The sequence below is a fragment of the Pelophylax lessonae genome, assembly GCF_965119305.1.
Source record: "Pelophylax lessonae genome assembly, chromosome: 1".
Taxonomy (NCBI): domain Eukaryota; kingdom Metazoa; phylum Chordata; class Amphibia; order Anura; family Ranidae; genus Pelophylax; species Pelophylax lessonae.
The window spans coordinates 446125260-446148082 of NC_138768.1; the positions used below are offsets into that span (position 1 = coordinate 446125260).

The 22823-nt window shown below is 41.5% G+C and overlaps 1 protein-coding gene across 1 annotated transcript in view; it reads left to right on the forward strand.

Moving 5' to 3' along the window:
* SLC49A3 (solute carrier family 49 member 3) overlaps positions 1 to 22823 on the forward strand; it is a 60980-nt gene that overhangs the window by 28553 nt on the left and 9604 nt on the right. The window contains exons 3-8 of the mRNA XM_082243123.1: positions 8540 to 8759; positions 8988 to 9064; positions 9156 to 9293; positions 13308 to 13424; positions 16613 to 16765; positions 21938 to 22095. Coding sequence (XP_082099249.1) covers positions 8540 to 8759; positions 8988 to 9064; positions 9156 to 9293; positions 13308 to 13424; positions 16613 to 16765; positions 21938 to 22095 — 863 coding nt within the window. The remainder of the gene's footprint in view (positions 1 to 8539; positions 8760 to 8987; positions 9065 to 9155; positions 9294 to 13307; positions 13425 to 16612; positions 16766 to 21937; positions 22096 to 22823) is intronic.

Below are 22823 nucleotides of genomic sequence, written 5' to 3' on the forward strand. Positions count from 1 at the left end.
TCCTTTATTCAATGAATGCATTTCATATAGTTTATTTATTTATTTTAGGTACTCGTATAGCGTCGTCAATTTACGCAGCACTTTAAATATGTATTATACAATCACATCAGTCCCTGCCCTCAAGGAGCTTACAATCTAAGGTCCCTAATGGGCCATACACACTATAAGATTTTCTGAAGACTTTTTCCTTTAGACTTACCAAAACCATATAATATGAGGTCAAACCTAAACACTTTCAATGTGTATGCAATCTGGCAGGCCCTTGCACTACATAGAAAAGGTAAATCTGAAGGAAATCTAACCACAAAAGTTGGATAGTGTGTATCCAGCTTAAGGCTCCATGTACACGGGACGTTGTTAAAAGTCCCTTTGAATGCTGGAATTTTTAGGACGTTTGAAACGTCCGTTCAGTCGCGTTTGTACCCGTGTTTAGCGGGCGTTTAGGGGCGTTTAGGGGCATTTGCGTTTAGAACCGTTCCTAGAGGTCAAAAAAATTATTCCCCTTTAAAATGGAAAAACGCGAACGCTAAACGCGGGTCATCGCGTTCGGACGCGTTTGTGCGTTTGAAACGCCGGGAAACACACGTTCGAACGCAAATAATTGCGTTCTAAAAAAAGTCCCTGAACGCAACTGCCTGCAAATGACTGTAAACGCCCTGGTGTACATGGACAGATAAGATAAAATGTAGATGGGTTCAGGGGCTTCTGAAAAAAACGCCCAACTGCTCCTAAACGGCCATTTCCAGCGTCCCGTGTACATGGAGCCTAACTCACATTCATACATACACATACTAGGGACAATTTTAGACAGGACCCAAATAACTTACCCGCATGTCTTTGGAGGCACTGGGAGAACATGCATACTCTGTGCAGGTAGTTTCATGGTTGGGATTCAAACCGACGACCGATGACAAACCGACAACAAAAAACAAATAATCTTTAGCCAAAAAAAACATTTTTTACATTTGTGTTTGGAGGACCTGGATCAGGACATGTGTGTCATCTACAGTACCTGAAAACTTAGAACATTGATCTGTTTCTTGAGGATTTTAGAAATTGGTAGATCACTGTTGCAGTGATATGCTGATACCTGAGGAAATGGGACAGAACTGGATTAGCTCTGCCCTGCTCTAGATTCTTGGCAACTAATGCCTCGTACACACGTATCGATTATTGGCCGGGAATTTTCGGCCAACGTCCGATCGGCCGATTTTCGGCTTGTTAGTATGATGCTTTCGATAACCGACTCTGACTTTTCGGCCGAATAAAATCTGGTGTGCAGGCTATAAAATTTTTGTTGGCCGTCAACACAACGGACGATTTTCCGTCAGTCAGTACAGATTTCGGCAGACAAAAATCTGATGAGCAAGACTGGGCATGCTCAGAGAAGAAAAAACACACGGAAAGTAAACCAGCACATGACATCACTTCTGCAGTAGATTTTTGTTGGCTGAGAAAATTCGTGTGCAGTCTAGGCACATTTCAACCAACAGACACCACTCTGGACAAAAGTCGGACGATCGGTCGGCCGATAATCGTTGCGTGTGTACGAGGCATTAGATTTTCCATGTAACCAGCACACAGAGGTAATGTGACAAGTACTTTTTATAAAGTGCCTCTTAGCATTATTTGAATTTTCTGACATTCAGACTGGAACAAGCCACCAAAATTGGGCCCTGTTTTAAAACTATGCTGCGATAGATAGCAGTGCCAAGCCCTTAACTGTTAAGTGGTTAAATAGGGCCTGTCGTTAACATGGCAGTTCAAGTGGGTGAGGCAGCCGCGCCGTCTCTCAACAAAGGCCACAGTGTTAGTGCAAAGCACTTGAAATGACATGCATAAAAACATGGGTTTCTGTTGCTGCTCTTAATGTCACGGTATGTTAAGTATTTAAAAACGCGGGTTAAATAAAAGGCTGTATTAAGTGGATGTGATGTTAGCACTCTAGTCTTTCTTATGTGCATAGGTCTATTTTATACACAGTACTTAAAGAAAAAAAACCTTTCCTGTAAACACATTCATTAGGCATTTCATAACCTTTTATTAGGTTTAATCAGTGCAGCAAGTCCCGAAATGATCTGTAAACTGGCTATTACTCAGAAAAATATTAGATCATGAAAAACTGAAATAGGCCCAGCTGTGCGAAAGGAAACATTTTTTACAAATGTTCTACTGTACATTCGCATACAGAATGTTATCCATAAGTAAAGTCATTTATTTGTGAATCCTTGATGTTTAATGGATATAAAAATGATGAAAATAACATAGCTTGTTTTAGAGCTAATCTTAAATTGCCATGTCTGTGGCAAAACCATCCTCTAGTCCTGTATCAGAGTAGCAATATTTCATCGTTTTCTACCTGGACATAGCTATTTTCCTCACCTGTTTTTTCCTAACTGCTAATTTTAATGCCTCTCTAATGGCTCCAACACACATTTACCTCATGATTGGGGGGGTATTGGAGCTTACAGCTGGTTCCTGGTGCTTTAAAGACAGCAATTATTAGCCTTTTCTTGGACAATTACTTTTTTTTTTTAAAGCAGTGGTCTACTTTTTGATTAGGTTTGAGCTATCTCATTTAACCACTTAAGCCCTGGAAGATTTTACCCCCTTCCTGACCAGGGCCTATTTTGCGATTCGGCACTGCGTGATTTTAACCGACAATTGCGCGGTCGTATGACGCTGTACCCAAATGAATTTGACACCCTTTTTTTCCCACAAACAGAGCTTTCTTTTGGTGGTATTTGATCACCTGTGCGATTTTTTTGACCATACGCTATAAACAAAAAAAGAGCGTCAATTTTGCAAAAATAACAATATTTTTCACATTTTTTTATATGAAATTCCCCCCCAAAAAAATGTAAAAATTAACATTTTTTAACATTTTAGGCCAATTTGTTTTATGCTACATATGTTTGGTAAAAATAAAATCGCAAAAAGCGTATTTAGATTGGTTTGCGCAAAAGTTTTTGCGTTTACTAACTACGAGAAAGATTTTTGTCATTTTTGTTGTTTTTTTTTTTTAACGAGTAATGGCGGCGATCTGCGATTTTTTTTTTTGCGGGACTGCGACATTGCGGCGGACAGATCGGACCCTTGACTGACATTTTTGACACTTTTGGGGGTACCAGTGACATTACTACAGTAATCAGTGATATAAATATGCACTGTTACGGTAAAAATGACACTGGCAGGGAAGGGGTTAACTTTTATTGGTGATCAAGGGGTTAATGTATGCCTGGTGCTTACTGACGTGTGTGGGGGGAGGGGACTGAGTGACACAGGGACAGATCGCAGGTTCAGCTATGCTGAATCCTGCAATCTGTCCCTGCCTGTCACTTAGGAGATCCACCCGCTTTGTTTACACAAGCAGGCGGATCTCCACACTCGATCCCCGACGATCGGGGAAGAGCAGCGGTGATCACCGCCGCTCCTCCCCTGGCCCGACTCCCGCTGTGACTCCCGCTGAGCCCCCGAAGCCGCGCGCGCGCCGCCGAGAGGGGGGAATGTCTGGTCTAGGTCTACGTCGCCAGACGATAACGAACCACTGTGCCGCATTAGCAGCACAGTGAGCAGTGCTAAAGTGGTTAACCACTTTAAGTCCGGAAGGATTTTCCCCCTTAAGAACCAGGCCCTATTTTGCGATTGGGCACTGCGTTACTTTTACAGGCAATTGCAACGCTGTACCCAAATAAAATTGATGTCCTTTTTTTCCCACAAATAGAGCTTTCTTTTGGTGGCATTTGATCACCTGTGCAATTTTTATTTTTTGCACTTTAAATAAAAAAAGAGCGACAATTTTGAAAAAAAAAATATATATTTTTCACATTCTGCTATATGACATTCTCAAAAAAAAAAAAAAAAAATGTAAAAATCAAATTTTTTTTAGCATTTTAGGCCAATTTGTTTTCTGCTATATATTTTTGGTGAAGAAAAAAAAAATGTCAAGTGTATTTTGATTGGTTTGCGCAAAAGTTATCGCGTCTACTAACTACGGGAAAGATTTATGTAATTTTAATGGATTTATGGAATTTTGATTTATTTTTTTAATAGTAATGGTGGGGATCAACGATTTTTATCGGGACTGCGACAGATCAGACCCCTAACTGACATTTTTGACACTTTTGGGGGATACCAGTGACATTACTACAGTAATCAGTGCTATAAATATGCACTGTTACTGTAATAATGACACTGGCAGGGAAGGGGTTAACTTTATTGGTGATCAAGGGGTTAAATGTGAGCCTAGGGAAGTGGTTCTAACTGTGGGGTGGGGGGGGGGGGCATGGCTTCTGAAATGACCATAGAGACATGTGATCCTATATAGAAGGATCACAGGGTCTCTCTGACCATTCCAGGGAGAAGAACGGTCAGCTACGTTTACAACAGCCGACTGTCCTTCTCTCTTAACGGGGAGCGATCGCGGGTTTCAGGCGACAATCGAAGCCGCCTGACACACGATCGGGGGCGGGAGCGTGCCGCCGGCGGGAGCATGCTCGCCCCCTAGCTGCCACCAAGCGAGCAACGTATCCATATTTTTTTTTGCCTGTACGAGCCACCCTGCCGCCGTATATATAGTAAGCGGTCGGCAAGTGGTTAATATGCTAAAGCCACTATTGACTCTTAAGCTGGACATACGGGAAGCTAATCTTGTCAGATTCCTGATAAACCAGTTGAAATTCGCTCCATGGGTGACCCTTTCGGCACCTTCCTACCTGACATCCTTCCACGGTAAAAATCGATGGACCCGAGCAGGAAATTGTTGGCTGAACAGTGCATGCATCCAATCAAATGTGATACTGTTCAGATATCTTGTCATCCAGAAGCACAATAGTTGCAGCAGAAGATTCATCCATCTGCACTGGATGGAGGAATAAATGGAGAAATCTGTTCAAATTTTTTTCGTTCAGCTTCCAGGCTGAAGGAAAAAGTCTATGTGTGCATAGCCAGCGTTATACTTACCTGGTTATAGTGGCACTGGTGCAATCCATGTTGGTAGTTTTGGTTTAAAAGCAGAATTTGTAATCTTTTGACAGATAAGACTGGTCAATAAAAAGTGATTCAAAAATGTGTTTGTATTTAGCTATTTGAATTTCAGCTTTAAACGAATCAACTACACTCACCGGCCACTTTATTAGGTACGCCTTGCTAGTACCGTATTGGACCCCTTTTTGCCTTCAGAACTGCCTTAATTCTTCATGGCATAGATTTAACAAGATGTTGGAAACATTCCTCATCAGTTTTGCTCCATATTGACATGATAACATCACCCAGTTGCTGCAGATTTGTCGGCTGCACATCCATGATTCGAAACTCCTGTTCCACCACATCCCAAAGGTTCTCTATTGGGTTGAGATCTGGTGACTGTGGAGGCCATTGGAGTACAGTGAACTCATTGTCATGTTCAAGAAACCAGTGGTGAGATGGTTTGAGCTTTGTGACATGGTGCATTATCCTACTGGAAGTAGCCATCAGAAGATGGGTACACTGTGGTCATAAAGGGATGGACATGGTCAGCAATAATACTCAGGTAGGCCGTGGCATTTAGACGATGCTCAGTTGGTACTAAGGGGCCCAAAGTCTGCCAAGAAAGAATATCCCCCACACTATTATACTACCACCAGTTGCCTGGAACGTTGATACAAGGCAGGATGAATCCATACTTTCATGTTTGCGCCAAATTCTGACCCCCACCATCTGAATGTCTCAGCTGAAATTGAGACTCATTTTAATGGTTATGATTTACTATGTTTCTATGGATGTAATGCTTTTATGCTTTTAAATCCGTATGTTGTATTGTATTTTGACTAAGCTGGAGACTGTACTGCTGGCACAATTTTTTAATTGTTCATTCAATAAAATTTTGTTTGAGATAAAAAAGAAATTGGGACTCATCAGACCAGGAAACGTTTTACCAGTCTTCTATTGACTAATTTTGGTTAGCCTGTGCAAATTTTAGCCTAAAGTCTCGTACACACGCAACAATTGTTGGCCGTGAATTTTCGGCCAACGTCCGATCGGCCGATTTTCGGCTTGTTAGTATGATGCTTCCGACAACCGACTCCGACTTTTCGGCCGAACAAAATCTGGTGTGCAGGCTATAAAATTTTTGTTGGCCGTCAACACAACGGCCAATTTTCCGTCAGTCAGTACAGATTTCGGCAGACAAAAATCTGATGAGCAAGACTGGGCATGCTCAGAGAAGAAAAAACACACGGAAAGTAAACCAGCACATGACATCACTTCTGAAGTTGATTTTTGTTGGCCGAGAAAATTTGTGCGCAGTCTAGGCACATTCCAACCAACATAACACAACTCTGGACAAAAGTCGGACGATCGGTCGGCCGATAATCGTTGCGTGTGTACGAGGCATTAGTTCTTAGCTGACAGGAGTGACACCTGGTGTGGTCTTCTGCTGCTATAATGAGTGTGAATGGGGGTGCGCTGGTAAATAAATGAACGCTGCTACCTGAACTGTGTTTCAGTGAAATGTCTTGTGTGAATAATAGGTGCGCTAAACAATAAGATGTCAACAATGTGATATATGAATAATGACAAAATACACAATGTAACATAAAAGTGATAAGGTGAAATCAAAGTGACAATATTGAAAGTCCACAACTCGACCAAGTGTCATGAATAAACTCGTGACCTTGGAAATTATGGGTGCAATAACTCATCAATGCCGTGTATTCAAAAAAAGTCCATAAAGTTCCACCAAATGATAAAACTATTGAAAAGTGCACTATATATTCCGGTGCTCAAATGTGATGAAAGGTCCCACCACCAACACAATATCCTCCTTACCAGATATAAAAATTGGAAGGCAAAACTCTATAAATGTTGTTGGGAAGGAGGAATCAAATAACCACCCTGTGATAACTGTAGGAAGGGCTCCTATCTCAGCAGAAGCCCGTTTGAGAGGAAACGTCGTCAGAGAGGAGGCGTGTCGCGCCGCCACAGACGTCCAGCACTGCTCGGTCTGCAGCCGAGTCAGGCAATTGTCTGTACTGTCGCCACTGTTTTTCCTTACCCGAATGTAAGTGCAATACTTTTTGTTCATTAAATCATCTCGGGGATATTACACTATGGTCTACATGTTTTTTATCACATCCATGTCCACTCTGGAGAGCCAGTAGCAGGAAGGACCTTTAGTGAGAGTGAAACAGTACCGACTGCAGACATACTGAAAAGGCATCGTCCATATTCCTAACGTTCCAATTTACCGGTTATCTGGTAAGAGGCCATTCCTACAGTTATCACAGGGTGGTTATTTGATTCCTCCTTCCCAACAACATTTATAGAGTTTTGCCTTCCAATTTTTATATCTGGTAAGGAGGATATTGTGTTGGTGGTGGGACCTTTCATCACATTTGAGCACCGGAATATATAGTGCACTTTTCAATAGTTTTATCATTTGGTGGAACTTTATGGACTTTTTTTGAATACACGGCATTGATGAGTTATTGCACCCATAATTTCCAAGGTCACGAGTTTATTCATGACACTTGGTCGAGTTGTGGACTTTCAATATTGTCACTTTGATTTCACCTTATCACTTTTATGTTACATTGTGTATTTTGTCATTATTCATATATCACATTGTTGACATCTTATTGTTTAGCGCACCTATTATTCACACAAGACATTTCTGCTGCTATAGCCCATCTGCTTGAAGGTTCCATGTGTTGTGCATTCAGAGATGGTATTCTGCATACCTTGGTTGTACGAGGTACTGTTGCCTTTCTATCATCTCAAACCAGTCTGCCCATTCTCCTCTGACCTCTGACATCAACAAGGCATTTTCGTCCACACAACTGCCGCTCACTGGATATTTTCTCTTTTTTGGACCATTCTCTGTAAACCCGAGAGATAGTTGTGTGTGAAAATTCCAGTAGATCAGCAGTTTTTGAAATACCCAAACTGTCTGGCACCAACAACCATGCTATGTTCAAAGTCACTTGAAGTCCCCGTTCACATTAGGTCGCTCCTTCGGCGACTTCGGCTTGACTTGCACGGACTTCATCTAATGAATGTCTATGCAAGTCGCCTCCAGGTCGCCCCGAAGTAGTACAGGACCCTTTTTCTAAGTCGGAGCGACTTGTGTCGCTCCTATTAGAACCGGTCCTGTACTACTCAATGGACCCGACGGTGCGCGACTTGCCAGGCTGACCAAGTCGCCTGGCAAGTCGTAATAGTGTGAACCGACTCTAAATCCCCTTTCTGATGCTTGGTTTGAACTTTAGAAAGTCATCTTCACCACTTCTAGATGTCTAAATGCATTGAGTTGTTGCCATGTGATTAGCTAAATAGCAATTTGTGTTACCAAGCAATTGAACAGATGTACCTAAAAAAGTGGCCAGTGAATGTATATACAAAGTATTTATCTGCTGTTATTCCTGGTGACAACCTTGGCATCCTTGCAGGAGTTTCTTTGTACTATCAGTTCTGTAAAACTTTTTTTATTTAGAATGTTTTAGTATGTTACTGCTTGTATATACTGTATTAATCACGCATTGTAAAATCCCTTGTCTTGCAGGTGATTCTCAGTTCTTGGCTGAACATGTTGGGTAGTATAATACGCTGTCTCAGTATAGCATCATTCATGAATCACAGGCAGAGTTCTTTGATTTTTTTATTTTTGGGTCAGAGTCTTTGTGCAGTGGCACAGCCACTTGTCCTGTTTGTGCCTGCCAAACTTGCTGCTGTGTGGTTCCCAGAGCACCAGAGAGCTACAGCAAATATGATTGCTTCCATGTGTAAGTACAAATAAGAGCTTATATTCTTTTCTCATATGTACTATACATACTTAACCCAACTATTTCTAAATCAATTCAGTTGCCCTACTAACATACTGAAATTTGTACTTTCTTCCTATGTTGCTATTCACAAAGTCCAAATTGAAGCCCAAACCATGAATGATTACTCAAACACATGAACTCAGACTATTTACAGAGTAACCTTTTTTTTTCTTCTATTTTACATAGCAAATCCATTTGGTATATTTTTAGCAAACATACTGTCACCCGTAATTGCTTCTGAAGTTCAGTACATTCCTATAGTAGTAAGTGAAACTCATTTTTTTTTCATTCTCAGCAGTTCTGTACTAGATACATTTTATTTCTTTTATAACTTCTTTTATTTGTTTTTTTAAGATTGGAGTCTATGGCATACCCGCTGTATTTGCTTGCATGTTGGCAACAGCGGGAATTTGTGATAGAGCTCCTCCAACACCACCATCAGCCAGTGCAATTCATTCCAACTCCGAGCCATTCTTTGCTGGTTTGAAACAGGTATGTAGTGGAGACAAGACCACAGCCATGGGTTCATTTATGAAAACTAGAGCAAGTGCAAGATAGCAACCAGATACATTCTTTCCCTTTATAGCACCAAAAACCTACAGCTAAAGCCTCGTACACACACAACGATTATCGGCCGACCGATCGGCCGTCTTTTGTCCAGTGTTGTTGTGTTGGTTGGAATGTGCCTAGACTGCACACGAATTTTCTCGGCCAACAACAACCAACTTCAGAAGTGATGTCATGTGCTGGTTTACTTTCTGTGTGTTTTTTCTTCTCTGAGCATGCCCAGTCTTGCTCATCTGATTTTTTGACGAAATCTGTACTGACTGACGGAAAATTGGCCGTTCTGTTGATGGCCAACAAAAATTTTATAGCATGCACACCAGATTTTGTTCGACCGAAAAGTCGCAGTCGGTTGTCGAAAGCATCATACTAACAAGCCGAAAATCGGCCGATCGGACGTTGGCCGAAAATTCACAGCCAACTATCGTTGCGTGTGTACGAGGCTTAAGGCTCCATTCACTCATGAGCGTAGCGTATTCAGGAGATCTTAATATTTTTTTTTTTCATGTTTTAGAAGCGATGTATCATACTGGAGCTTCTTTGGGTCAGGATTGTACATATCCCCTATAAAGCTTTAATATGCAAGTGGCTTAAAATTGCACATAACTTAAGCCCCGTACACACAATACGAAAATCGTAAGGAAAATTTCATCCGACGAACGATCTGCCGATTTTCGGATTGTTAGTATGGTGCTTTCGACAGCCGATTACGAATTTTCGGATAACAAAATCAATCTGGATGTGCAGGCTATAAAATTCTTATGGTACGTCAACACAATGTCCAATTTTCGTTTAATTAGTACAGTTTTCGTCCAAAAAAAAACGTAAGATCAAGACTAGGCATGCTCAGAGACGGAAGAACACATACAAAACAATCCAACACATGACCTCACTTCTGAAGTTGAATTCTGTCGTACGGGAATTTTCATATGAAAGTAACCTCTTCACCACATGAGACTAGCATACAACAAAAAACGGACGAAAGATTGTCCGATAATCTGATCGTGTGTACGAGGCTTTAGTTTGTCACCTTTTATTAGGCTCTCCTATTGAAGTCTATAGGTCAAAATACCCACATTTGCCTGAAAGGAAATTCCCATACTTTTTCAAACAATAGACACCTGAATTCCACGCAAGCTCAGGGAGAACAATGAGAACTCCATGCAGGTAGTGTCATGGTTGGACACCTAAACCAAGGATCCTATTGCAAAGCAGGAGTGCTAACCACTAAACCACAGTGCTGCCATATTCTTTATTATGGGGTAAAGGGATGGATCAAAATCACTAGAATACAGTTAATTATACCCCGACCTGAAAGTGATGTGCCTGGCTATCTATGGGTAACACATTACTGTGTACATAGAAAAATCCTATTATGGGATCTTCATGTAATGCTTCTGCACAACTTTTTCATATTACGTGTTCAGAGTATTTCTTAGCATTAGAAATATGTGGTTGATCGGTTAAAATGTGCTTAATTACAACTTTTAAAATGTAATAAAAAATTTTGAAAATAGTGTTTAGTGAATGCAAAAAGATGCAGTTTATTTTTTTTAGCCTGCACTAAAGCAAGTTATCTTGTACCAAAGTGGTATGTTGTTTGGAATAGGAAACATTATGCCCAGCAGGGAAACAGTTAAATGGCCAGTTAGTAATCTTCTGCTGTAAATGTATTCTGCTTTAAAGTTGGCCTTACACAGATCACATTTTGTCAGATTCCTGCTGCAGGCCAGGGACCCAAATTAATTTCATGAGGAACCCTTTTGGCACCGCTCAGTTCAACAAAAGTCAATTTTTTAATCAACTTTTGTAGATGGAGAAGGGCAGAAACGTTTTAGATGAACAGTGTCTGCATGTAATTAGATGCAAGCATATTTTGAGTGTTCTGCCAGCTGCTGGTACTAACTGTCAGAATACACTTGCAAGAACTGCAGATTCATCCATCTATGCTGTTCAGAATGAATGGGGGGGGGGGGGGGGGTTAGTTATTTCTTTTGTTAAACCCACATGGTTATGTAAGCTACTCATTTTGCATGTGTAAACTAATCTCATTACCTTTCATGTAATGGAGAACAAAGCCAGACATGTTTAAAGTCCAGCCTGGGGGGCACCAATGGCTCCCTTTACAGATACAGTGGGGAGATGAACGTAGCCACCTAGGGACAGGAAATGTGTTATTCACAGGATTACTAGGTTAGAATATAGGGAAGAAAGCCTGGAAAAAAAAAACACAAATGCAGTCAACACAAAAGACTAGTAAGCTGAAAATCATTGCATTTATGTTTTGAAGTTTACACACGCTTCAAAGTATATTTATCACCAAGTTGTTTTATCAGTGTTCTAAGGGACCCCTGTTGACCAGACAAACTTCCTTTAAAGGAAGTCCACTGTAAAAGAAAAATATAGATATTACCATTGCTGATTGCCCTAAGAAAAAAAATAGGATTTGCAAACTCTAGTCTCAATAGAATCACTGACTAATGCCCCATACACACGTGCAGATTATCTGAAGACTTTTGTCTGCAGACTTACCAAAACCATATAATATGAGGTCAAACCTAAACACTTTCAATTTGTATGCAATCCGGCAGGCCCTTGCACTACATAGAAAAGGTAAATCTGAAGACAAAAGTCTTCAGATAATCTGCACGTGTGTACGGGGCATAAGAAAAAGCATGCAGCAAATGAAATAGGAACAGTAGGGTTGATTTACTAAAACTGGAGAGTGCAAATCCGGTGCAGCTGTGCATGGTAGCCAATTACCTTCTAACTTCAGCTTGTTCAATTAAGCTTTGACAAAAAAACTGGAAGCTGATTAACCCTGGGGTTTCTAGTCAGTGTCTAATGCCCCGTACACACGATCAGATTATCGAACGATCTGTTGTCCGTTTTTTGTGGCATGCTAGTCTGATGTGGAAAGTTAAGAGGTTTTTCCATACGAATTTTCCCGTACGACAGAATTCTACTTCAGAAGTGATGTCATGTGTTGGATTGTTTTGTATATGTTCTTCCGTCTCTGAGCAACTCTAGTCTAGTAGATTTTTTCCGTCGAAATCTGTACTAATGAGACGAAAATCGGACATTGTATTATGGACAACAAAATTTTTATAGCCTGCACATCAGGATTTTGTCAGCCGAAAAGTCGGAGTTGGCTGTCAAAAGCACCATACTAACAATACGAAAATCGGCAGATCGGTCGTCGGACGAATTTTCCCTACAGATTTTCTTATCGTGTGTACGGGCCTTAAGGCTACTTTCACACTAACGATCCGATCAGATCCGCCTGTCAGTTTTTTAGGCGGATCTGATTGGATCCTCCATGCATCTCTATGGGGCAGCGGATGTCAGCGGAGACATGTCCATTGACACCCGCTGCTATCCGCATCCGATCCTGTCCGTGAAATCCGGACGGATGGAAACCCTATTTTCCATCCCTCCTGGGGATCGGATGGGATCAAATGAGAGCGGACAGGCGGTCCGCTCTCATCCGATTCCCCCATAGAGAGCAGCGGGGCTCTGACACCTCCGTCTCTGCACATAGAGCGGAGATGGAGCTGTCATCCACCTGCTCAGCGGGGATCGGCGGATCGATCCCCGCTGAGCAGAAAACGGTCCGCACCAGACAGCGGACCATGTGAAAGGAGCCTTATAAAGTAGTGGAGCCACTGGGTCAGAATAAGAGCAAGGGTCTTAGTACTTTTTGAAGGAGAGGTAAATAGTGGCAGCCTTCATATTTTTTTATGCAAGGTTTTCCTTTAAACACTACTAAATACAGATACTGTAGTGTTAAGAATAAATTTGGTTAGATTGCTCAGTTTTTGTATAGATGGTCACATGAGAGCTACATGCTAAGGAGGGCTAATTGATAGAACTGGTGCATACTAAGGTTATTTATTTGTGCTATAACATTTTGTCATTTACAATATATATTGTGTTTTGTAGCTCCTGAAAAATAAAGCCTACATTATCCTAATGATTTGCTTTGGAGCGGGCCTGGGTATCTTCACAGCCTTTAATTCCTTCTTGGAACAAATACTATGCTTCAGAGGATATCCAAATGTAAGCAGATGGATCTTCTTTGTATTTCTTCTAGTTACTTACACATGCAAGCTGTTCCGTGATTTCAGTGCCGGTTAACACCTCTGCAATGCGGGAACCCTGCGAATCCCGCAGGGTTCCCGCATAGCATTGAACTTGCATGGCATATGCGAATCGCTGAGGATGTCAATACAGAGTTAACGACACCCCCAGATCAGCTCGCATATCGCAGTGCAAACTGACAGTTCGCACATGAATCGGATCACACTGGTGTGAACCACCATGCGATCCGATTCTGCTGCGGACCAAAAAAAGGGTCCTGTGTGTGTTCAGTGCGATTCAATCTGTATGGCTGAAAGTGCATCGCACAGACATCGCATGTGATTTCAGGATGCATGACGCTCAAAAAAGGCACAAGAGCTTCTTTGGGGCGTCATGCGTCCCGCAATTTTGTTTGCGCGATGTTACCGCGATTCGGCAGGCAGAAATCGAGGCAACATCGCACAGCGCTTGGGGTGTGTCGCGGCCGCCCCCATAGAAAGAGGGGTTTCGCCGCCAGAGATGTTCTCTTCCCCCTAGTGGTAGGGATGCTGTAGAGTAGAGCAGGAACCGCTCTTACCAGAGCGAGGGATTTAGCGATCAATCCAAGTCGAAGGGAGATAGAGCTGGTATAGCCATCTCCCACAAACATGAGATGACACCCTATGTTGTGAGTCTAAGCAAGAACTGTTTATTAAACCCACACAAACACATTATATACACTATCAGGTAATGTGAGTCTGATTGCATTAGCATATGCAGATAGATTTGTAAACAGGCACAAAATAACCCTAAACTAATTATCTAGCCACCTGACCAGAACAATGCAAGGTCATTAACATGTAAGAATGGAACAGGAATACTCAGCACAATACACATTCCATCTCAAAACACAGACAGTATTAACATATTTAACAATGTGTGGACGACAAGTGGCTGAGCCGATGACATTAGCAGTCTAGAACAGTCTAAGGCTGGCCATACACTATACAATTTTCTTATTCAATTTCCTTTAGATTTACCTTAAACTATGTAGTGCAAGGGCCTGCCTGACTGCATACAAATTGAAAGTGTTTAGGTTTGACCCTATATTACATGGTTTTGGTAAATCTAAAGGAAAGTTGAACAAGAAAATTGTATAGTGTATGGCCAGCCTAAGTCTCCCAGTGTAGGATTAAAACCTTCACATCTCTATATGAAGACATTGCTGACATTGCAGTACAATACATGTTAGCATCACTTGTAAATACAGGCCCCATTTGAAGCAATCCAAACCACCAAGTATCTGATTTTTTTAAAATCATAGTGACGGTTAGTACCGTCACAGGGTGTTATTGCAAATCACGGGCAACGCACAGGCGTCCCGCGATTTGCAATGATTTTCGGATCGCGGGTAGAATCGCTGTGATTCTGCCCGCAATCGCTACGCCGACATGTGAACGTAGCCTAATAGTCAGGACACACAATATGATGCCTAAGTCTGGCCATACATTATGCAATTCTCTTGTACAATTTTCCATTAGATTTACCAAAACCATATAATATGAGGTCTAACCTAAACACTTTCAATTTGTATGCAATCAGAAAGTTGAAACATACTCAAAACCTTTAAAAACACACATATTTCATATGTAAATAACTTCATAACCACATTTTGTAAGAGAAACATAATGTCTGATTTCAAAGAAACAGGATATTTATGCAAATAAATGCAGTGAAAACAAAAAAAAAAAAAAAAAACAAGAAAACAAATCTGTATGTGTAAACTTGCAAGCAATATACAAATAAATTGTATCCCCATGCAAAAATGTGGAAAAAGTGAATCACCTAACAACTCAATACACTCTTGTTAATATAAATGTGAAACAAAACTAGTGTCCAATAAAACAAATAATTACAGTAAATCTAATTCTATGTGTCCTTTTGGCTTCTCCGCAAAACACTTCTGAGAATAACATCCCTTCACTCATGGATAAAAGTTGAACGCTTAGGCTGGCCATACACTATACAATTTTCTTGTTCAACTTTCCTTTAGATTTACCAAAACCATGTAATATAGGGTCAAACCTAAACACTTTCAATTTGTATGCAGTCAGGCAGGCCCTTGCACTACATAGTTTAAGGTAAATCTAAAGGAAATTGAATAAGAAAATTGTATAGTGTATGGCCAGCCTTACCCTCTTAGGTTACAGGAGGTCACAAACTGCATGCATAGGATGAATAATAGTTGAACGCTTACCCTCACATGTTGACCTCTTAGGTTACAGGAGGTCACAAACTGCATGCATAGGATAGTATCTGCCTGGGGTGTTAAAAACCACAATGGACAGTGTTTTGAACATATTCCCCAAGTCTGGAACATCCCAGTCCTACTGAAACACCCACAAGGATACTCAAGTCTTTTGGTCTCACAAACACAAGAGGAGAAACATCTAGTGCTCACTGTATATTAATCTTTATTAAATATTGTAAAAATCCACTTACATGTATCATGTGCGAAATACACTTTAGGTACTGATCAATGGGCAATCACTCTCTTGGACCCATGTATCAGGTTCCCAATGGGATGTGTGCAACTCCGCCCACCTGCGTGATGATGTCAAAGCATAGAAAAGCTTTGTGCGTCACGTCCTGATGGACTTCCACAGAAGCTCCTGAGGAAATAGGTCAGGACATAAAGTGGGTGAATTCTTTGACGTCATCACACAGGTGGGCAGAGTAGTAGGTGAGAAGCACATATTAGCCTCGGTTTCCACTAGTGCGGCTACTTCTAGCACGACTTCGTAGCAAAAGTAAACCACGGCTTCAGTTAGACTTGTCCCTCATATATAGAGGGAAGTCGCGCTCAAAAGTAGTACACAATTTACTTTTGAGCTCGCGGCAACTGAAGCCGCGGCAGTGGAAACGTGCCCCATTGAAAACAATGGGTTTTGACTTGCTGTGCGACTTGACATGTGTCAAGTCGCACCGCAAGTCGCACTAGTGGAAACCGAGCCTTAGGGTGTGCTGGGTCTATTAAAATTGATAGGCGGAGGGGGTTTTTACTGCATGGTGACACATTTTATGTAAATGTTTATTTTAAACCTAGTAAAAAAGCATCTAAATAAAAAAAAAAATACATGCAATGTTTGTGATCCTGAACTTTTTAACTTTATTGTTTTGTTTTTCAGTATATAGCGGGCTTGTGTGGGGCTCTGTTCATTCTTGCAGGGGCTATTGGAGCTCTGGTATTTGGCCTTTATGTTGACCGGACAAAGAAGTTTACAGAAGTTGTCAAAATATGTTTTGCTTTTACAGCATTGTCATTAACAGCTTTTGCTGTGGTACGTATGATTGGTTTACCTTTATTTAGGGGTAACATAAAACAGTTGCATATACCATCTGCAACCCCCTCCCACCTACCTGAACTGTGGGGTGCATCTTCCAGGAGCATCCTTTTATTGTTTGAATTTAGTGCACTTGTGTGTGGCTTCTCGTGCACATCTCATCATCTAGATTTGGGTTGAGTTCCTACAAGTCCCATCTATTGTTATGGTTAAACCTCTTCGGCTGACCTTTCTCCAGACCTAAAGCCTCGTACACACGCGTCGAAATTTGGCAGGGAATTTTTGTCCGATGACCGATCTGCCGATTTTTGGCTTGTTAGTATGATGCTTCCGACAACCGACTCCGACTTTTCGGCCGAAAAAAATCTGGTGTGCAGGCTATAAAATTTTTGTCCTCCGTCAAAACACGGCCGATTTTCGTGCAGTCAGTACAGATTTCGACAGGGAAAAATCTTATGAGCAAGACTGGGCATGCTCAGAGAAGAAAGAACACAAAGAAAGCAAACCAACACATGACATCACATCTGAAGTAGAATTTTGTCGGTCAACAAAAGTCCAGTGCAGTCTAGAGCACATTCCAACCAACAAAACACCACTCTGGACAAAAGACGGACGACCGGTCGGCGGAAAATCGTTGCGTGTGTACTAGGCTTAAGGCTGGGTGGGAATCCATTGAAAGAGCCCGTGCATTGCAGGCTTTAATGCAAACAATTATTAAATGCACACTGATTATGAGTACAATCAATTTACTAACATTTTGTAATCAATGTATCAAATACTTGCTGAATACAGTCCTATGAACGTTAATGTCAACGATTTTAAAATAATAGAAAAAAGCTGCCTTTAGTTTTAGTGACTGATTTGCTACAGGATGCCAACGGTCGTTTAAAGCGGGCCAAAGACAAGAGCTGCCCGCCACCAAATCCACCACTTTTCCGTGACCGCATGTCTATGGGAAATCCCTGATGCAAATGGTTGCTGTTTGCGAGAAATGTTTATCAGGCAGCTTAGTAAATCCATCAGAGATAAAAAAAAACTCAGTAACAACTCAGGTGCAGTTCAAAGGTTGAGCCTGTTTGTCCAGTGAAAGCAGTAAAAAGCAATGCACGTAATCTATGTTAAGAGGATATACCTGCTTCTTTTGACCAGATTTGAGAAAACGCAAAGAAAAATATTTGTTTTTATTAACCACTTTACCACCGGAGGATTTTCCTGCTAAAAGACCAGGGGTTATTTTGCGATTTTTTACTGCGTGACTTTAACGGACAATCGCGCGGTCGTGCGACACTGTACCTAAACGAATTTCACGTCCTTTTTTTCCCACAAACAGAGCTTTCTTTTGGTGGTATTTGATCACCTGTGCGATTTTTTGATCACGCGCTATAAACAAAAAAAGAGCGTAATTTTTGCAAAAACAACAATATTTTTCACTTTTTTTTATATGAAATTCCCCCAAAAAAAAATGTAAAAATCAAAATTTTTTAAAATTTTCGGCCAATTTGTTTTACGCTACCTATGTTTGGTAAAAAAAATCGCAAAAAGCGTATTTTGATTGGTTTGCGCAAAAGTTATCGCGTTTACTAACAAAGGGAAAGATTTTTGTCATTTTTGGTGTTTTTTTTTTTAACGAGTAATGGCGGCGATCTGCGATTTTTTTTGCGGTACTGCGACATTGCGGTGGACAGATCGGACCCTTGACTGACATTTTTGACACTTTTGGGGGTACCAGTGACATTACTGCAGTAATCAGTGCTATATATATGCACTGTTACTGCAAAAATGACACTGGCAGGGAAGGGGTTAACAGTATTGGACAGGGAGGGGTTAAGTGTGTCCTAGGGGCGTGATTCTAACTGTGTAGGGACAGGTCTACTAGTGTAAAAACAAAGATCAACAGTTCTACATAGTAGAACTGTTTGATCTTCACTTTTACACAGGGAGAACTGACAGGTGGCTTGTTTACACAAGCCGCTCTGTCTTTCTCCCGCTGTAGCGGCGATCGTAGTGTGACCGGCGGACATCGGGTCCGCCAGTCACACTCCCGCACTCCTCCGTGAACGAGCCGAGGCGGGCGCGCGCCTCGGCGGGCGCGCGCCCGCCCGCTATTGGCTCTGGAAGGAGTGACAGGCGAGCGACGTAGACCTACGTCACTCTGCCTGGCCGGGGCCGACTGCCGCAGTAAATATACTGTGCGCAGTCGGCAAGCGGTTAAACAAAAGTTAGGTTGGCCATACACAAAATAGCAATTGAACAATGTCCTCTTATATCTGAATTATTTGTCCCTCGTTTTGGTAATATAATCCAATAAAAGCAAAGTGTGCAAGAGCACACACTAAAAGACCTAGGGACGACGCCCTACGATTATTAGGACTTTGTTGGATTGATTTGTTGGGTGTGTGTGTTTTCATAGGGAAGGGTATATTCAAAACATTCCTCTCATTGTAGTTACCTCAATCTGCACTGCAGCAATTAGAAGGAGTATATTTGGAAGGTCTCAGATTTACCTACCGCCAAATTTCCTCCCTATTCAAAGTCACTCATGGAAAAGTGTCCCTAATCTTTCTATTCTAACTGGACCCAAAAACTGTTCTATGCTGCAGTGTACGAATCACTTCTATCCCTGATCTAGGAGATTAGCCAGACTGATCAATACCCCTACCCACCAAATATATCCCCATGAAATTTGGTGGTAGGTAAATCTGAGACCTCCCGAATATACTCCTTCTAATTGCTGCAGTGCAGATAAAGGTAAATAGCCTGAGAGAAATGTTTTGAATATACAGTATCTCACAAAAGTGAGTACACCCCTCACATTTTTGTAAATATTTTGTTATATTTTCATGTGACAACACTGAAGAAATTACACTTTGCTACAATGTAAAGTAGTGAGTGTGAGGCTTGTATAACATTGTAAATGTGCTGTCCCCTCAAATTAACTCAACACACAACCTAAGCCTAATGTCTAAACCACTCTCAACAAAAGTGAGTGCACCACTAAGTGAAAATGTCCAAATTGGACCCACTTAGCCATTTTCCCTCCCGGGTGTCTTGTGACTCGTTAGTGTTACAAGATCTCAGGTGTGAATGGGGAGCAGGTGTGTTACATTTGGTGTTATCGCTCTCACTCTCTCATACTGGTCACTGGAAGTTCAACATGGTAGCTCATGGCAAGGAACTCTCTGAGGATCTGAAAAAAAGAATTGTTTCTCTACATAAAGTTGGCCTAGGCTATAAGAATATTGCCAAGACCCTGAAGCTGAGCTGCAGCACGGTGGCAAAGACCCTGCAGCGGTTTAACAGGACAGGTTCTACTCAGAACAGGCCTTGCCATGGTCGACCAAAGATGTTGAGTGCTCAACGTCATATCCAGAGGTTGTCTTTGGGAAATAGATGTATGAGTGCTGTCAGCATTACTGCAGAGGTTAAAGGGGTGGGTCAGCCTGTCAGTGCTCAGACCAAACGCCGCACACTGCATCAAATTGGTCTGCATGGCTGTCATCCCAGATGGAAGCCTCTTCTAAAGATGATGCACAAGAAAGCCTGCAAACAGTTTGCTTAAGACAAGCAGACTAAGGAAATGGATTACTGGAACCATGTTCTGTGGTCTGATGTTACTAAGATAAACCTATTTGGTTCAGATGGTGTCAAGCGTGTGTGGCAGCAACCAGGTGAGGAGTACAAAGACAAGTGTGTCTTGCCTACAGACAAGCATGGTGGTGTGAGTGTCATGGTCTGGGGCTGCATGAGTGCTGCCGACATTGGGGAGCTACAGTTTATTGAGGGAACCAAGAATGCCAACATGTACTGTGACATACTGAAGCAGAGCATGATGCCCTCCCTAAGGAGTCTGGGCCTCAGGGCAGTATTCCAACATAACGACCCCAAACACACCTCCAAGACAACCACTGCCTTGCTAAAGAAGCTGAGGGTAAAAGTGAAGGACTGGCCAAGCATGTCTCCAGAACTAATCCCTATTAAATATGTGATGGGCATCCTCAAATGAAAGGTGGAGGAGCGCAAGGTCTCTAACATCCACCAGCTCCGTAATGTCATTATGGAGGAGTGAATGAGGACTCCAGTGGCAACCTGTGACACTCTGGTGAACTCCATGCCCAAGAGGGTTAAGGCAGTGCTGGAAAAAAATGGTGGCCACACTGTGGGCCCATCTGAACATTTTCACTTAGGGGTGTACTCACTTTTGTTTCCAACGGTTTAGACATAATTGGCTGTGTGTTGAGTTATATTTTGAGGAGACAGTAAATTTAGTTATACAAGCTGTACACTCACTACTTAACATTGTAGCAAAGTGTCATTTCTTTAGTGTTGTCACATACATATAATAAAATGTTTACAAAAATGTGAGGGGTGTACTCACTTTTGTGAGATACTGTACCCTTCCCTATAAGTGAAAACACACACCCAACAATTCAATCCAACAAAGTCCTAATAATCTTTAGGCGTCGTCCCTAGGTCTTGTTTTGAATTTCATACACAAAATAGGATTGTTGAGACTGATGGAAAAACTCTATTTGGTCTGCTGTATGGGCAGAATAAAGGACATTCTATTCTTTTCAGGAAACCAGTGCAGTAATCATGTTAGTGAGATATAACCAGAAATAAAAGTTGTAATTAGGAACTCCAGAATAGGTGCAACAAGTACTGTTCTGTGAAAAAAAAAAACAGTGCAAAAATGGAAGTAAGCAGGTGAATACAGCAAATAAATAGTAAGATAGAGAATAATGAACATACATTGATAAAAGAAAAATGGAAAGCACCCAGGACAAATAACAATGACCTAGTGCAAAAGTTAAGTAGTATAAACTTAGGCTATAGCAGTGTGGGAGCAGGGCAGAAGTGAAACTAGCAGAACCGGATGCAGGACTGGGAGAATAGAGGGAAAGGCACGAAAAACAAAGTTGAGGATTGATTGCAGACTTGCATAGAAGTCAGGGAGACATCTGGTGACAGCTACAGGAATCGCGTACAGCCAGCCATTGGAGCACAGTGCCTCCAGCAGGTAAAACTAGGAAATAGCCGATTTATGGCAGTGTTGTTAGGAATAGGGAAATCACTACTCATTCATTTGAGAGCAGATTTGTATGACAAGTGAAAGAAAGTTTTGATCACCTTGTGATGGTATCTGACCAGCTTTGTTGTTTTATTACCCAGGTGTCAAATTTAAGCAACCAACCTGTTCTGTTGGCAATTATATCTTCTTGTCTGGGCTTTTTTTGTTTTGGACAATATCCAATTGCAATGGAGCTAGCGGTGGAATGTTCCTACCCAGTTGGAGAAGGAAGTTCAACGGGCTTGGCATTTATTTCTGGGTAAGTGATAAACTATACCACAGTGACATTCTTTAGCTGTCTGTTAATGGCTGCCCAAAAGGAAAGAACAACCAATGTGTACACAATGGATATAAAAAGTCTACACACCCCTGTTAAAATGTCAGGTTTCTGTGATGTAAAAAAATGAGACAAAGATTAATCATTTCAGAGCTTTCTCCACCTTTAATGTGACCTATAAACTGTACAACTCAGTTGAACAACAAACTGAAATCTTTTGGGGGGGGAGTAAAAATAAAAAAACTAAAGTGATTGCATAAGTGTGCATACCCTCTTATAACTGGGGATCTGAGCTGTGTTCAAAATTAGGCAATTACATTCAGACTCATGTTAAATAGGAGTCAGTACACACCTGCCATAAAGTACCTCTGATTAACCCCAAATAAAGTTCATCTGTTCTAGTAGGTCTTTCCTGACATTTTCTTAGTGGCATCCTACAGCAAAAGCCATGGTCCACAGAAAGCTTCCAAAGCATCAGAGGGATCTCATTATTAAAAGGTATCAGTCAGGAAAAAGGTACAAAGAATTCCCAAGGCATTATATATATACCATGGAACACATTGAAGACAGTCATCATCAAGTGGAGAAAATATGGCACAACAGTGACATTACCAAGAACTGGACGTCCCTCCAAAATTGATGAAAAGACGAGAAGAGAACTGGTCAGGGAGACTGCCAAGAAGCCTACAGCAACATTAAAGGAGCTGCAG